The sequence below is a fragment of the Bos grunniens genome, chromosome 6 (assembly GCF_055505025.1).
Source record: "Bos grunniens cultivar Pamir isolate PY7600 chromosome 6, Bosgru_T2T1.0, whole genome shotgun sequence".
NCBI lineage: Eukaryota > Metazoa > Chordata > Mammalia > Artiodactyla > Bovidae > Bos > Bos grunniens.
The window spans coordinates 87,532,625-87,551,521 of record NC_141170.1 but is presented as its reverse complement, the minus strand read 5'-3'; the positions used below and the strand labels follow the sequence as shown (position 1 = coordinate 87,551,521).

At 37.0% G+C, this 18,897-nt stretch overlaps 1 protein-coding gene across 2 annotated transcripts in view; it reads right to left on the bottom strand.

Moving 5' to 3' along the window:
• GRID2 (glutamate ionotropic receptor delta type subunit 2) overlaps positions 1-18,897 on the bottom strand; it is a 1,632,436-nt gene that overhangs the window by 164,510 nt on the left and 1,449,029 nt on the right. For both annotated transcript variants that reach the window (XM_086406553.1, XM_086406551.1), the window contains exon 14: positions 13,624-13,790. In XM_086406553.1, the coding sequence (XP_086262679.1) occupies positions 13,624-13,790 (167 nt within the window). The remainder of the gene's footprint in view (positions 1-13,623; positions 13,791-18,897) is intronic.

Genomic DNA, 18,897 nt, shown 5'->3' with positions numbered 1-18,897 from the left:
GGTGGGAAGATCCCCTGGAGGAGGGCATGGCAACCCACCCCAGTATTCATGCCTGGAGAATCCCATGGACAGAGGAGCCTGGTGGGCTATGGTTCATACGGTCGCAGATTTGGACACAACTGAAGTGACTTAGCATGCTTTACATTTAGTCTTTACATTTCCCTGTATGGATGCATCATCTTCCAGTGTCTCAAACTCAAGACATCTAGATCAAAATTAGCACTTTCACTCTCAAATCAGTTTTCTCTTCTGGCTTCTTTTCTGAGAAATACTCCCCCGTCTTCAAGCAAGGCAAAGGTTTTCAAAATCATGTTTGGTTGCCCATTCCTTCATCTCTGTGTCTAGTTGATGGTCGATATTGCTCTTAGAATATCTCTCTGTTTCCTTTCATTTCTATTGTCTTTAGGTCATGTTTTACTTGGGAAGCTAGTGAAGAACCTGGAGAACTGGTATGCTGCAGTGCATGTGGTCACAAGAAGTTGGACACAATTGAGCGACTGAACAACAACAACATGGTTTCCTTTTTCCTTAGTGATTCATTTACACATTCATTTAACTAATATTTATCAAATAGTTGCCATGTGGTAGGATTTTTTTCTAGATGCTTGGAAGAAATCTCTGAATAAAGCAGACAAAAATCCATGGATTCTTGGAATTTATATTATAGATATAGTAATGGCTCCCTACTGGTATCCTTTTTTCTAGTTAATATCTTTCCTATTTCATTGCACACATTCTTTCTCAACTAATCAAAAAGCGTACTTCTGATTCTGGCTAGTCTTCACTAAATTCTTCAATGACTCCCCATATCATAATAATCCACACGGCTTGGCTGATATTCAGAGCCCCTGGGTTCTGCTGTGTTCTCTCTCATCAGTCTTAATGAAGTACTCAACATCACTCTACTGAATATATTTTGGCTGGGAGGTAATTTGTTTGGCAAATTTCTGCAGCTGCTAAAAAACACAGAAGAGGTTCATATTAGTAAAACTGGTGTTGATTAGCTCAAGGAATATGAAAGACTGCCGAGAAGGGTCATGCTGACTTTTATAGGAAGTACTACAGAGATCTTGGTTAATTAACAGAAAAGAAGTGAAAAGTAGACTAAAATGATCAGAATAAAAATAGTACTATGGAAAGCATTCCATTGGAAAAAGACCAAGAACCTTGTCAACAAAAATCCCACCACACTTTGATTCATGTTAACCCTGGAGAGATCTTGGTTAATTAACAGAAAAGAAATGAAAAGTTGACTAAAATGATCAGAATAAAAATATTACTACAGAAAACATTGTATTGGAAAAAGACTGAGAATCTTATCAGATCAGAAATTCCATCACATCTTCCATCATGTCTCCATAACTCAGCACGGAATGTTGGTAAGAATATCATCAAGGCACAATGTTTATGTACATTTTCAGAGACTAGTAATACGTAAAATAAAAACATGCTGGATTTCAATCATTTAAAATAGTCACTAACAGTCTTTCTTTTTTTTTACTAACATTATTTCAAACATAAATAGCTTCATAAAATAATAGATGTAGAGTGGATTATTTAAAAAAATGAATGCACATTTTGAGATATATCTCTGAAGTTGGTGTTAAAGCAAGGAATTATATTCAGTAGAACAAAAATCATTGGTGCCTCTGTTAGACAGTATTCTAGACTATACAGACTCATAAATGTTATTGAATATGGAAATCTTATATTTGTATCTTAGCCGTAATTTAGTTCTAGAAATAGTACAGCCAGCCTTCTGTATCCGTGGGTTCTACATGCATGGATTCAACCAATCAAAGATTAAAAAATTTGAAAAAAATTCTCAGATAGTTCTCCAAGTCAAAACTTGAATTTACCATATGCCAGCAACTATTTCCATAACATTTACATTTTATTTACAACTATTTACATAGCATCTACATTGTATTAGGTATTATAAATACTCCTGAGATGATTATACAGAAAAAGTATACAGAAAAAAAGAAAAGATAGTATATGGGAGGATGTGTGTAGGCTATTTGAAAACACTATGTCGCTTTATATAAGGAACTTGAGCATCCATGGACTTTGGTATTCATGCGGGTCCTAGAACCAATCCCCTGTGGATACCAGGGGATTACTATAGGCTTAGTTTCATGTTAGTAAGTGTTCATTATGTAATTAGTCAGTCTGGCCAATTACAAAGTTAGTTTTTTTGAGCTGCTCAAAGAACTATGAAATGAGATAGATAAAAGGCAATTATGGATTCATCCAATTAAAAAGTCATGATGAATGAAAACTTCCATGAAGGAAAGATTAAAGTTTTGGTCAAGTACAGTCTTCAGCTATTTGTAGCAAAAGAAGATAAGAGGGAGAGAAAGTAATTACAGTGTCTTCCCACAGCTTTCAATTTTCAATACTTTTATTGTTTATTTCTGATCAGCTGATGCAAAGTAGCTTCAATTTCAAATGGATCTGTCCCCTTTTATTGGGAGACTCTTCCTGTTGGCATGATGCTTAAAATTCTGAAAGTCACCTGAATTTTGGGTAAACTAAAATGCCATTCAGCATCTTAATGTGAGAGAAGGCAGCTACCTGAGCAGGCATGAAGACACTTTGGTTACTTGTTACCCTGGTTCACAGAGGAGCATGTGATTAGAGCTCTGGGAGTAGGACTAGGGCAGTATAGTGTCAGTAGCATGAGTGCAAACCTGGCTCTGTCACTTATTAGCCTTATGAACTTGGAAAATTGCTAATCTTTCCTGTGACTCAGTTTCCTCATCTATAAAAGGAAGTTAATGATGGTATTTACCTCTTATGGCTATTGTGGGGATTAAATGACTTACTACAGTTAGGGCACTTATGTAGCACTTGGCTGGCTCATAGTAAGTCTTTGATGAATGTTAGCTATTATTTTTGGCTATGGTATAGCTTATAAGTTAAGGATAACACAGTCCATAGCATTCTATCCATCTTTTGTGCTACTTTCTCTATATGTCTATGAAGAAATGGTAATTTAAAAACAGATGTACTAGTCATGTTTGCGACTCTGTTAAGTATAATTACTAAGTAATACTCCTGGCTCCTTTATGTAAGATATAAATGGGCTTCTTAAAACACTTATTTTACTAGTAAATTTTAGAGATAAAAATTGTAACAAAGAGAACTGGCAGGGTGGGGATGGAACACTGGACTGGCTGCCTGGACTCGTCATCCCCAGGGCATGTTCTGGCCAAGGTTAGACTCTGGGCGGGTCACCCAGCTTCCCTTCCTGGTTTCACAGATGTAAAATTAGGGAGTTCATCTAAATGCACACCAAAGTTTCTTCATGTCTTACATTCTAAGGTTGTTTCTTTTATCAACATAGTTATCATGAGAGCTCATGTGCTTAATCCCATGTTGTTACTATGCTTAAAATATTTTAAGGGTCTATAAAGAAAGAACACATTTTTTATTATCCTCAATGACATCAAATTTTCCCTTTAAAAGAGAATGAATTTTGAAAACAGTAAAAAATGTCTTGAGGCTAAGTCTGATGAGTAAAATGGGGTCGTTTGAATAGAAAAACTGTGGTGTAAGTATAATGGAATAAGGGTGCTTTTGAGAGAGGCTTATAATTGACTCTGGAGGGGATGAGTGTGTGTGTATGTACGTGTGTCCACGTGTGTGCATGAATGTGTGCTTTGAAGTGCAATACACATTTATCGTTTTAAGTTCTGTAATGGTTTGTTAAAAACCCAGCCTTCTTTCTCATCAAATTTATACCACTATAATAACTGTGCTCTTTGCAAAACAACTGCCTTTTGAATGAAGCGATACTTACTCAGATCCAAAAATGGCACAAATCTTATTTTTTAAAAAGGCTAATCCAACTTGCTTCTTGCAAAGCAGCTTGGTCCAATGTTGTGGGCTCATTATCCAACTGAAATACTGCTCTGTGCCTTGCAGTAGTCATTTATCTTCTCTATATCTCAGTACTTTTCTCAGAAAAGTCTAATAAAGATGCTTGTTTATAAATGGCACTCTCTTATACCTTGGCTGAAGTGTTCCCCAAATGCAGTGTGATGTAAGTACAAGGAAATCAGAATCATGCAACACTTCAGAATCTACTCCATGGGACTGCACTGTCTGATGCCGGGTTTGTATTCATCAGTGAGAACACTACATACTTCTTAAGTGCAAAGTCTTATCATTTTCTTAAAATTTTGCTTCTCCTTTATGAGATTAATAAAACTGATTGCAAATCATATAGTGCACATATGATAAATGTTTTTGAAACATTCACAAACTGGAAATATCAACTGCACTTATACTCAACTTTATTTTGACCAAATACTAAAAGAAATGTAAATGACAGGTTCTCCACTAGAAGCAGCAAAGTGATTGGTAAAGCCCACAGGATATTAGTCATAAAAATAGCTCCATCAGGATTCACAAAACAGAAAAGATGACAAAAAAACTACCTAATTTTTTTCTCTTTTGTTGATGTTCCCTAAATTCAGCATTCTAAATTTAAAACAAATGTTTTAAAGTGGGGGAGGTGCTTTGAGCTAGGAATAGTAGTTTCTACATTTCTATTTACATTCCTTTCAATGGTTTCTAGAGGCTATTCTTTGTTTAATATATGCATGTTATATGAGAAAAGAAAATAGTTTCCTTCATTTAAATATTAAAATGTATGTTATATTAAGCAAAAATGTATGTATAAACATATATTATTATTTTCTTCTACTATCTCCCCTTGAATGTGAACCTTTGACATCCCCCTGGTTTTGCAACTTCTGAAACATCTTTTCTTATTTTATATAAATAGCACATCTAAACTATCTTTTTCTTGATCTAGAACAGAAAATGTGCATGTGATGAAACCAGCTGGTTTTCACAGTGTGTATGTGTTTGTGTGTGTATTTAAGTGTTTATGTATACAGTTGAACCTTGAACACAGTAGAGGTTAGAAGCACTGACCTTCCTCATAGTATCAAATTTATATACAAATTTGATACATCCTAGGTTCCTTCTTATCTGAGGTTCCTCCATGTCTGCCATTCTGCATCCCTGGATTCAAGCAACATTGAGCTGTGTGATACTATAGTGTTTATCAGATAACAAAAAAATCCACATATATGTGGGCCTGTGCAGCTCAAACTCATGTTGTTCAAGGGTCAACTGTATATATAATTAAAAAAATAATACCTCATAGAAAAAATAAAGGAATTCTAGAAAAACATCTACTTCTCTTTCATTGACTACCTTAAGGTCTTTGACTGTGTGGATCTCAACAAACTATGGAAAATTCATAAAGAGATGGGAATACCAGACCACATTACCTGCCTCCTGAAAAACCTGCATGCAGGTCAAGAAGCAACAGCTGGAACTGGACATGGAACAATAGACTGGTTCCAAATTAGGAAAGGAGTATGTCAAGGTTGTATATTGTCATCCTGATTATTTAACTTATATGCAGAGTACATCATGCAAAATCTGGGCTGGATGAAGCACAAACTGGAATCAAGTTGGCTGGGAGAAATATCGATTATCTCAGTTATATGGATGATACCACCCTAATGGCAGAACGTGAAGAGGAACTAAAAAGCCTCTTGATGAAAATCAAACAGGAGAGTGAAAAAGCTAGCTTAAAACTCAACATTCAAAAAACGAAGGTCATGGCATCTGGTCCCATCACTTCATAACAAATAGATGGTGAAAAAATTGCGATAGGTTTTATTTTCTTGGGTTCTAAAATCACTGTGGACAGTGACTGCAGCCATGAATTTAAAAGATGCTTGCTCCTTGGAAGAAAAGCTATGACAAATGTAGACGGCACATTAAAAAGCAGAGATATCACTTTGCCAACAAATGTCTATATAATCAAAGCTATGGTTTTTCTGGTAGTCTTGTATGAATGTGAGAGTTGGACCATAAAGCAGGTTGAGTGCTGAAGAATTGATGTTTTTGAACTGTGGTGCTGGAGAAGACTCTTGAGTCCCTTGGAAGCAAGGAGATCAACCCTGAATAATCATTGGAAGGACTGATGCTGAAGCTCTAATACTTTGGCCACCTGATGTGAGGAGCTGACTCATTGGAAAAGACCCTGACTCTGGGAAAGATTGAGAGCAGGAGGAGAAGGGAATGAGCTGGTTGAATGGCATCATAGACTCAATGGACATGAATTTGAGCAAACTGGGAGATAGTGAATGACAGGGAAGCCTGGTGTGCTGCAGTCTGTGGGTCGCCAAGAGTCGGACATGACTAAATGACTGACCAACAGAAGTATCTTGAGAATATCACCGCTGCTTTCAGAGCAGAAGGACTGTATATATTTTGCATGTCAAAAGGGAAAACAGTTTTCTCCTTGGCTTCTGGTTATATCCTTCCAGCCAACTGAGTAGAGAGCTTTAAGCCAGTTGGTGATTGATTCTGGAGCTGCTAATAGGCAATCAATGGAGGTTGCTTTTTTCTCTTTCTGGAAAGGGAACAAAGGGCTTAGAAAGTTGGAAAATAAAAGGATTACAGATCTATGCTTTTTAGTTAAAGGAATATTTTCTACCTTTCTTTTGGGAATGGATGCATAAAATTTCTTGGACGCATAAAATTTCTTACAGTAGGAAGTAGAAAGAAAGGTGGTGCTGTGCTGTTTCTTTTCTTTTCAACTTTTATTACTCATTATATAAAAAATTGGAGAAATCAAGATAAAAAGAAAATTATTTTGATGAGAGGATAGAAGACTTTTTAAATATCAAGTGAGCACAAAGGATAGGTATTCAATATATTTGATTACAAGTAAATAGGATGATCTTTGAGCATAAAGTTAGATAGGTCTTTTATTAATTCCTCAAATATTTAATGAATGCTTACTCTATGTAGGCATGAAATAGGCACTAGGAAAAAGCCTATATCCAAGGAGCTCAAAATGAAACAAAAATAGTCAATTATAGACAAATAATGAAAATATATTATAAATCAAAGATTATGATTAATCTATTCTGTGGCCCTAAGGGAGAGAGGGAGAGAGGAATAAGAGAGCAATCTCTCAGTGTTTATTTAAAACATAGCTTTTAGTCTGACAAATTAGAGTATGTGATATGGAAAACCTGTCCTGTAAATCTAATCTGTGCTCAATAAAGAGATACTGGATCACAGAAGAAAACAACAAACAAAAAACCACAGCTTGTTAAAACTGTATGTCAATTTTGGTAGCCAGACTGTCTGGATTTAAATCTCAGTTCTAATACCCAAAAGATTTGTGATCTCAGTTTCTGTGTTTATAAAATGAGGATAATAATAGTACTTACCTCAAAGACTGCTACATGTAAGAACCAGGGTCTTGTACCCAGTAAGCATTATACAGTATATTTTATATTGTTTTTGTAAGCTTTTAACAGAAAGATAAGGGAAGACAGGGTGCATAATCACCAGAAAACTAAACACAGAAGTAAAAAAAATCGAACAATTTCCAGTTTTATTGATTTCTTTGTGATTCTGAGCAAATCATGTACCCCTTTGGATTAGTTACAACCCTGCTGAAAAGGGAACTACTGCTCATTCTATTTCTAAAAATTCTGAAACTCTGTGATGTGGTTGAGATATTGTTTATGCATCTTTGCCACTACCCATGAATTCAACACAATCATTCTTGATGTAGTTTGAAATATGTCCTTGTTTTTGTGCCACTACGTGGTTCTATTCCCAAAGTTAAGGATTAGTAGCCAATAGGCAAAAAGGGACTCCTTGACACCGCCTAAGGCTTGAAAACAGAGGTGCACTTGTACTAAATCCTCAGTAAATATTTTTTGTTATTTTTTTAGCCTTATGACTGGTTAAGGTTCTAAGATACACTGGAATTAATTTTAGTAATGGCATAATGATATCAGTGAAAAATTCAGTTCTCTTCCATTCTTAAATATCTTTAATGTAACAACTTTTGATGATTTTCTTACACTAAGAACTATTATAAGACAAAGGCCACACAAAACATTTGATGCACAAATAGTTTCAGAGAAATCATTACAAAAATTACTGGCCACACTAGGACTCTGCTTCCAAGTTACCTAGTATTTGTACTCCAAAGTACTGGAGCTGAAGCCACTTCATGTGAAGAGACAACTTGTCGAAAAAGACCTTGATGCTGGGAAAGATTGAAGGCAGGAGAAGAGAGCTATAAAGATGAGATGGTTGGATAGCATCACTGACTCAATGGACATGAGTTTAAGTAAACTCCGGGAGATTGTGAAGGACAGGGAAGCCTGGTGTGCTGCAGTCCATGGGGTTGCAAAGAGTCAGACACGAGTTAGCCACTGAACAACAACAGGAAACAAACTCTTCCATCCAAATCTACAGTCATCTATTGTAGCACTTACTGGTCCTCTGCACGTCTACTCACATGCAACTGTACAAGTGAGCGTGTCACTACAACCCATGACGCTGGTGCCTAAGAGGATGCTTGCCAACTTCAGGCTCATTCACTCAGTGTATGTACTTGTAGACTAACAGCTGTGCACTAATATGTAAGTATGTAATAAACAAATACACAACATTCATGTGATTGGTCTGAAGTTGTATAAGCATATAAGATATTGGTCAGATAGCAGACTATAAATATAGTTACTAAACCACTATATAATATTTATTTAAGATATTCATATTTATTACATATTAAAGTACTTTATATCTTATATCTGTGGTTCAGGAGCATAGTCACCTGAGAACTAATTAGTATTTACTTATTAAAAATCACTGTGAATATTATTATTTCATTGAATATAGTCACATGAGCAATCAGTGATTCAGTGTAATCAGTGGTCCAGGATAAGTTGCTGTATTAAAACTATTTATAGTAATTGTAAAGTATAACACAATTACTAAGTGTGATGGTCTTTATAACTTTTAAATCAGTTAATAAAAAAGAGTTCTCTTTTCCCTAGTGGCTAGAATGAAAGGGAATGAATGCAGAGGTTTTCTGGGTTCTAGGGGAGAGTTTGGGTGGCAGCTTAACATGGCATATGTGTACAGAGAGAGGCAGCCAGGTTATGTTTCTTTCCTGGCTCTCTCTTCTTCCAGATGTCCAGGTAACCAGGATGCAGAGTGTCATTATTAAGGAGCTCCACAGAAAAGGACAGTTTAAACTGTCAGCATCCATAATGCAAATCAAACAAAGGAAAAATAATGCTCAATGCTTAATATTGTTTTCCAGTAGATCACTGAAAGATATTGACTCAGAATTAAAATCTCCATAAGGTAAAGTGCCACAGGGATAGTAAGAAATGGAACACTTGGTGTGATTGATTAAACATTTCTTTAATTGCTATTATGTTTGTGTAGTGATTTTATTGGCTTCATTTTTTGTTTTGCATAAAAGACCTAGAAATCAAATATAGAAACAAAAAATATCTGTAGTGAAGAAAAGGCCAATTAACTGCAGCTAGTGAATAAACAATCTTTTTCTTGAAAACCTGGTTTATGTTTAGCATCCCTTAAACTTTTCTGCTGGGCTTACACCATAAAATCCTGGCATCCCCTTCATTCCGTTTTGCTTTCCATTCTCTCTTCTATATTTATTAGAAATAATGGTGTGCCTTTTTGATCAGAAGCGTCTCTTCTACTTGGTCCTTCCTCCTCATTTCCCTTGGCCCCATTCTAGATCAGCCTTCATTACCTTATGCATCCTGGTTTGTTTTAGTCTTTGCTGAAATCCATCCTTCACATCAAAACTAGATTAACTTTCCCTTAAATATCATCATCACCATTTTACCCCGGGCTCCAGAATGAACAATAGGTTCTTGTAGCCGCCTGTAGCCTACAATATGAATTTCAAACTTCAAATTTTCTTTCGGATTAACTTGATGTCTTTATTGTTACCCAGTACATTCTGATCTCTCCCACTTCTTTTGTTTTCATTGTTTCTCCAAGAATTCATTTTTTTCCTTCAGCCTAATTATTCTCTACTATTCTTTCAAGGTCAAGTCCAAGGTTCACATCCTTTGAAGACCTTTCATTTATATTTCCTTGGATTAACTCTTTATTCTGTATGGAATTCAATTTTTTCAATATCTCAACTGCACAATTTAACCCAGTATAAATAAGAAATACTGATAAACATCAGTACATATTTATAGAAATGTCTGTATTGTTCATTGTTTCATGTGCTAAGGTCTTTTATCTTTTATCTCCAGAAAATGAAAAACATGGCATCCGGTCCCATCATTTCATGGCAAATAGATGGGGAAACAATGGAAACAGTGACAGACTTTATCTTCTTGGGCTCCAAAATTACTGCAGATGGTGATTACAGTCATGAAATTAACATGATTGCTCCTTGGAAGTGAAGTTATGACAAACCTAGACAGCATATTAAAAAGCAGAGACATCACTTTGCCAAGAAAGGTCTGTCTAGTCAAAGCTACGGTTTTTCCAGTAGTCACCTATGGATGTGAGAGTTGGACCATAAAGAAAGCTGAGCGCCGAAGAATTGATCCTTTTGAACTGTGGTGTTGCAAAAGACTCTTGAGAGTCCTTTAGACTGCAATGAGATACAACCAGTCCATCCTAAAGGAAAAGAGTCCTGAATATTCACTGGAAGGACTGATGCTGAAGCTGAAACTCTAATACTTTGGCCACCTGATGAGAAGAACGGACTCACTGGAAAAGACCCTGATGCTGGGAAAGATTGAAGGCTGGAGGAGAAGGGGATGACAGAGGATGAGATAGTTGGATGGCATCACCGACTTGATGGACGTGAGTTTGAGCAAGCTCTGGGAGTTGGTGATGGACAGGGCAGCCTGACATGCTTGCAGTCCATGGGGTCGCAAAGAGTCAGACACCACTGAGCGACTGAACTAAACTGAGGCCACAAGTGATTTTCAAGTAGATTCCCTTAGTATATACTCATCATAAACACACTTTAATTGATAAACTTCATTTATACCTTAATATGTTACTTGCCAATTTATGTATATTTTGGTTATCTTACACTTAAAATTGTCCCCAGAAAGGACCATTAGTAAGTTATATTATTGTTCAGAGTTATTTACTTCCCTCTTCCCTTTATGTAGGGTATTCTCCAAGCCAGGCTTCAGCAATATGTGAACCGTGAACTTCCTGATGTTCAAGCTGGTTTTAGGAAAGGCAGAGGAACCAGAGATCACATTGACAACATCCGCTGGATCATGGAAAAAGCAAGAGAGTTCCAGAAAACCATCTATTTCTGCTTGATTGACTATGCCAAAGCCTTTGACTGTGTGGATCACAGTAAACTGTGGAAAATTCTGAAAGAGATGGGAATACCAGACCACCTGACCTGCCTCTTGAGAAATTTGTATGCAGGTCAGGAAGCAACAGTTAGAACTGGACATGGAACAACAGACTGGTTCCAAATAGGAAAGGGGGTACGTCAAGGCTGTATATTGTCACCCTGTTTATTTAACTTCTATGCAGAGTACATCATGAGAAACGCTGGACTGGAAGCAACACAAGCTGGAATCAAGATTGCCGGGAGAAATATCAATAACCTCAGATATGCAGATGACACCACCCTTATGGCAGAAAGTGAAGAGGAACTAAAAAGCCTCTTGATGAAGGTGGAAGTGGAGAGTGAAAAAGTTGGTTTAAAGCTCAACATTCAGAAAACGAAGATCATGGCATCCGGTCCCATCACTTCATAGGAAATAGATGGGGAAACAGTGGAAACAGTGTCAGACTTTATTTTTATGGGCTCCAAAATCACTGCAGATGGTGACTGCAGCCATGAAATTAAAAGATGCTTACTCCTTGGAAAGAAAGTTATGACCAACCTAGATAGCATATTCAAAAGCAGAGACATTACTTTGCCAACAAAGGTTCATCTAGTCAAGGCTATGGTTTTTCCTGTGGTCATGTATGGATGTGAGAGTTGGACTGTGAAGAAGGCTGAGTGCTGAAGAATTGATGCTTTTGAACTGTGGTGTTGGAGAAGACTCTTGAGAGTCCCTTGGACTGCAAGGAGATCCAACCAGTTCATTCTAAAGGAGATCAACCCTGGGATTTCTTTGGAAGGAATGATGCTAAAGCTGAAACTCCAGTACTTTGGCCACCTCATGCGAAGAGTTGACTCATTGGAAAAGACTCTGATGCTGGGAGGGATTGTGGGCAAGAGGAGAAGGAGACGACAGAGGATGAGATGGCTGGATGGCATCACTGACTCGATGGATATGAGTCTGAGTGAACTCTGGGAGTTGGTGATGGACAGGGAGGCCTGGTGTGCTGTGATTCATGGGGTCGCAAAGAGGTGGACATGACTGAGCGACTGATCTGATCTGATCTGATATTTACATACCCCACTGATTCAGAGCTTGGCCATGAAACTCTTTTTAGTTAGTGGTCTGTGAGCAGAGGTGATGTATGCCACACTCATGCAAGAAGCGCAGGAGGCGCCAGGGTTCTGCTGGCCTCTTTCACAAGTTCTCTTTGAAATGAAAACAACTTATCCCAGACAGGACTGCTTCTCTGACCTGGTCCCTGGGACAAGAAGCTGTACAGGGACCTGCAGTTGACCCACAACTCACAGCAGAATTCAGTCAAATCACAGTCCTTATGTTCCATGAATGAGAAATAGCTTTTTTCAAGTCATTGGTACTTTGGGTTGTTTGCTACACAGAAAAGGTGACTAATGTAGGACCTTAGAGTTGATTTAACATCCTTATTTGCTGATAAGGAGAGATATCTAGGTTTTTAGTAGCTAACAGAAGAATCACAACAAATATTTGAACTACTGACTTGTTCTGTTAAACACTAAATACCTAGATTTTTGTTATCTTGAAATTTGGGGGAATATCACTCAAATTTGGGGCCTTAGTACTACCTAGACTACTACCCAGTACTGCTCTCTTTTGTCTGGCTTTTACCTAAAGAATATCTAGTAATAAACCAAACGAACTATCAGTGTCAAATGGGACATACTTCTACCTGAAAGATATTACACTCTTTTAGGTTCAAGCTTGTTTGGTAGTAGATAGAATAAAATGCAGTGATTTTTAAAATACCTTTCAGGCTCAACACTCTCATCTGCACTGTTAATCCAAAATATATATTTCAAAATCTTCTTTCTTAAATAACACAGAAAATTCTGATTTCAGGATGAATATAACTTCTTAATAAATTGTCTCCTAAATTTCCATGACAAAGTTTCATGTGTACTTTGACACCAAATGACAAGACTAAAATTCCCACGTTTTCCCTTTGCAAAACTGAGATGGAAACATCCCTATCAGCATGTGCTTCAGAATTTTAACTTGGTCCTGAAGTTTATTTTATGCTTTGCAGTTTTTAGAAATGAATTAATTTTGCTTACTTTATGACATTTTTAGTCCCTAAAAATTCAGAGACTAAACTCAATTACATTTTTATTTTATTTTCTATATCATCTTTTTGAGAATAACTAGTTATATGCAGCAATAACTTTTCCCTTTTAATGGGAAAATAATACTTTAGTACATGCTTTAGGAAATGAATGTTTTATTGTAGAACCATTCATAACTTCCCTTTTATGTTGTTGTTTATTGTGGTTTTCCAAATAAAGAAACAAAATGTAATAAACTAAATGGAGTAACCAAGTAAATTTTCTTTTTCTATATTTTCTCTCTTCTTATTTGAACTGCACACAAATCTTACCTTTGTGAAAAAACATCCCGGTAAGGACTGCCATGCTGTAATGCAATTCCATATCCTCGGTCAGCAACGGTATTCCCAATGGTATAAAAGGAACAATCTGGGTCATTGATCGCCACATATTCCAATACAGCTGCATCCCACACAAAAGCATAATTTCCATATTTCACCTGTGCAAATATGAAGAACATGAGAGGAAAAAGGTTTAAGGTTGGAATTCGGTCATATAGACAGGATAAAAAAATGTTACATTGCCATACAATTAACAGTGTAAACAATAATAGGGCCTATATTTCAAACTAAACACCTATTCTGAATTAGAATTTGGCTTTTGGTTAATTTATAGCTCTGTTCTCTTGGAAATGCAATGAAGTTGGAATGTTAACTATGTTTCCAGGCACCCCACTTATAGTAAAATGACCCCTGAGTAGTAAATGTCATCTGAACTGGGAGAACAGTAAATGCAGGGAAGGAAGCCATGTCTCTGAGCTTCTTTGAGTGCAGTAATCCTTATACAGCTGGCCTTGTGTCTTTCAGGACCCTGGAAATTGTGCTTGTTTTTGGAGTTGTTATAAGAGATATTGGTTCCTTTGGATTATTAGGCTTCTAAGCCAGGTAGGCTTTTGTACCACCCAACATGGGTATTATCTTCCTGTCTGTGACCTGTACTCTAAATGAATTCTGTAAGTACAACTCATATTGAAGAAAAATAGCTAACACTGCCTGGCTGGCAAGATTTCTTGTCCTATGTCCTTCTAAGTTAATCTGTTGTCAAGTGTGACCTATGGTAATCTTGTAGTCAAACTTGGTAGGTGCTGTAATGAGGGAAAAAAAATAATTATACAACCTTCTCTATTACCATATAGGGAACATGATTTCTTCTGGGTTATTTATAATATCTTTCAATGATTATCCCTTTTTTCTATTAGTAATCACTCATAAGTTACAAGTTTAACAAAAATAAAAACAGATGTTAATAAAGTTAATTTAGAAAATTATTATATATAACATAAAACTAAATTCATAAAATAGATGGAACTAATAATTAAATCAAATATTCAGTGTGTTTATTTGCTTGTTTGCTTATTTACTTATTTGAGGGGAAAGCAATATTTTGGTAAATATGATTAGGGAAAAAGAAAAAAATATATAAGTATAGGTAGAGGGAATGATGTTAACAAAATGGGTGAATAGGAAGTTCCCCCCGCTTCAAGTGTGTTAGATGCTCTGTTGTGTCCAACTCTTTGGAACCCCAAGGACTGCAGCCTGCTAGGCTTCTCTGTTCATGGAATTTTCCAGGTAAGAATACTGGAGTGGGTAGCCATTCCCTTCTCGAGGGGATTTTCCCAGCCTAGGGATAGAACCCGGGTCTCCTGCATTGTAGGATTCTTTTCATCTGAGCCACCAGGGCCTTCATATCCTTAGAAAAATATCAATGTAGTAGCCATCCATAAACAAAAGTGCTTTTGTGGGAGGCTTGGGACTCAGTTTTCTGCTGAAAAACTCAGGCAGAGTCTAAGGCTGATATAGGATGCTTTCAGAAGGAGGCATGTACCCCAGTGGCCAGCTGGCCCACTGTGGTCCTGGCTGCAGTCCTAAAAGCAGCCCTATTTCCCTGTGGACTCTGCTCCAGCATCTGTGAAGATAACAGGTAAGGATGTCCATTTTCACCACTTCTATTCAATATAGTACTGGAAGTTCTAGCCAGAGTAATTAGACAAAGAAAAACGCTCAAATTTGTATACATGTGAAAGGAAGAAGTGTAATTATTTCTATTTGCAGATCATGTGACCATATGTGTAGAAAATCCTGGAGAGTACAAGTTGTTGTTCAGTAGCCCAGTCAAGTCCGACTCTTTGTGACCCCATGAATTGCAGCATGCCAGGCTTCCCTGTCCTTCACTATCTCCTGGAGTTTGCTCAGACTTATGTCCATTTAATCAATGATGCCATACAAACATCTCATTTTCTGTGATCCTCTTCTCCTCCTGCCTTCCATCTTTCCCACTGTCAGGGTCTTTTGCAATGAGTCAGCTCTTAGCATTAGGTGGCCAAAGTATTGGAGCTTTAGCTTCAGCATTAGTCTTTCCAATGAATACTCAGAGTTGATTTCCTTTAGGATTGACTGGTTTGATCTTCTTGCAGTCAAAGGGACTCTCAAGAGTCTTCTTCAGCACCATAATTTGAAAGCATCAATTCTTTGGTGCTCAGCTTTCTTTATGGTTCAACTCTCACACCTGCACATGACTACAGGAAAAACCATAGCTTTGACTATACAAAGTGATGTCCTGTATACAATGTGATGCTTTTGTCGACAAAGTGATGTCTCTGCTTTTTAATATGCTGTCTAGTTTTGTCATAGCTTTTCTTCCAAGCAGCGCCTTTTAATTTCATGACTGCAGTCACATTATATACAAAATAAATTCCTATAGTGCAATACATTAATTAAAATGAACAAAGAATCAAAATTTTAAAAATCCACAAAACTAGAAAAATCTTATATTGGAAAAAGAATGGGACATTCAAATATAAATATAGGGGAAGAAAATGTAAGTAAATATTTAATATATTTAACTCAGTTGTGTGTGTGTGTGTGTGCTCAGTCGTGTCTGTTCTTTGAGATCCTGTGGACTGTAATCCACCTGGCTCCTCTGTCAGTGGGATTTTCCAAGAACGAATACTGGATTGGTTTCCATTTCCTCCTCCAGGAGACCTTCCAGACCCAGGGATTGAACTCGCGTCTCTTTTGGCTCCTGCATTGGCAGGCGGATTCTTTGCCATTGAGCCACCTGGGAAGCCACCTTAACTCAGTTAGCCGTCTATATCCATGGGTTTTGCACCCATGGATTCACCCAACTATGGACAGAAAACATTCAAAAAATAAAATTCCAGAAAGTTCCAAAAAGATTAATCCCAGATTAAGTTGGAGGTTGAATTTGCTGCATGCTTGCAACTATTTACATAGTATTTACACTGTATTTACAACTTTTTACATAGTATTTATGTTGTATCAGGTATGAAAAGTAATCTAGAAATGACTTAAAGTATATGGCAAGATATGTGTAAGTTATATGCAAATATTACATCATTTTATACAGGGGATACAAAGAACCCTGGATTTGGGGGTTCCTGGAAATAATCCTCTGCAAATACTGAAGGACGACTATACTGCCTTTATATATATTTGCTTAGGTCAGGCTAATATCAGATACTTGATAAAAAGTTTTGCATGAAATATGGTCTAAAAACTTCAGACCAGTTTACTGTGCACAGTGGATACTTTTTTTGGGAGTGAACTACCCCAACCAAACCCATGGGATCTCAAAACAGATAAATAAGTCATTGCAACTATTCATGGAGTGTCTCCTGTACCCTAGGCAATATGTCAGGTACTATGGTTCAGTGCTCCTTAAAATGTGATGCTATTAGAATTAGAATTACCATTGTATTCTTGTCTTAAAAAATGTAAACTCCAGACCCAACCCTAAATTTACTGCATTGGAACGTTTGGTGTTTGAGACCTGGGGTACAAAATCTTGATAGTAGACAATCTCATGAACACCACAATTTTTAAATAAAATTGTTTTGAAAAAAAAATAAGTAATATAATCAGGAAGAATTTTTGAACTTGAGGCTTGATATAATTATAAAAACTGATAGATTCTTGCAATATTAGTATGGGAGGGGGGAAGTACTTGGTTAAGTTCCCTCTGTATTGATTACTTGTATCTGCATAGTCAGCCCGAAGTCCTTGCTATCTCTGATCTTTTGCATTAATTACACTAGGGAAGGAGTTCTTAACTGAGACCTCTATAATGAAAGGCAGATTAAGAAGAGAAAAACAGAAGTTTATCGACATGTGTGCCTTGTGCATACAAGGGAGATGTCCAGGGAAAATTGAGTAACTCAAAGAAGTGGCTTGGAATTCAGGATGCAATACTATTTAAATAGGGAATGGGAGGGGGTTATGGTCATTTGGGGGAAAGTAAAGAATCCGCCTGCAATGCGGGAGACACAGGAGACTCCAGTTCAATTCCTGGGTTGGGAAGATCCCCTCCTCCTTGGGCTTTCCCAGTGGCTCAGACGGTAAAAGGAATCTGTCTATAATGTGGGAGACCTGGGTTCAATCCCTGGGTTGGGAAGATTCCCTAGATGTGGGCATGGCAACCCACTCCAGTATTATTGCCTGGCGGGCTACAGTCTAAGGGGTTGCAAAGAGTCGGACACGACTGAGTGACTAGGCACAGACACAAATGATTTTTAGCAAAGACCCTCAGAAGAATAGAAGGGTAGTATGATAGTTGGTGACAAAGTTGTATGGTGTTGACTTCCGATCTCTTCTGTGCTGAGTCAATATTCCTTGGATGATGAAACTCTCGAAGACAGAATTTATGATGATTAAGTTACTTTCAGAAGATTTATCTTTAGGCAAATAAAAGCAGTTCAGAGAAAGCCTCTCCCTGCATTTGCTGTTTTTCAAGTGTTTGCAGTTCAAAATAATATGTCAGTGTTGTATATTTTGGAGTGGCTTATTCTGTTTCCCTTCATCACCAACTGTTGTGTCGGTCATTTTAACTTTCTGGGTCTATACTTACAAGAGAGATAGCAGTGGCCTTGAAGCCTTCTCTAGCAACCTACTTTGATTTTGCTACTTTCCTCCATTTCAAGCAGCTACCCCTCCTGGATCCCCTTGCAGCTTCCTTACAACCATCCAGGGACCTCCCCAGTTGGAGACATACTGCTTTGCTACTAGAAAAGTGTTCCAGCATTGCTGTTCCTGCTTTGTGAACTGTAGAGCTCCATTTAAATGTACAGTAACATTATCATTGCCATTATATACATGCTTCTAGTAATTCTAATGTTACAAAGCATTATGAATGCATTTTAAAAAGAGAACCATTAAAACAGTATGATTATAGCCTACAGCAAGGCCCTTGAAATGTTGCATAGTAACCCAAACTATTTTAGCTTTTAAAAATATCCCTGGCCTTTTTCATCTACTGAAACATACAATCACTGTCCTTTACATGATTTTTAACCATTAAATTAAAACTATCTAGAAAATACTCATCGACAAAACCTAAAATCACTTTTTAACAGAATAATAATTGAAGGTTTGGCATGGGAATTTTCAAGTCATCTGAATAGGTGATGGATATTATTTAAAAATTTTCAACTAGTCTTTGTTGTTGAGGTCATGTTTGGATAAGCAGCTAAACTATGGGTCATTATTTTACAGTGAATTGCATGCCAGTAGAGTAATTTATACAGGTCAAAC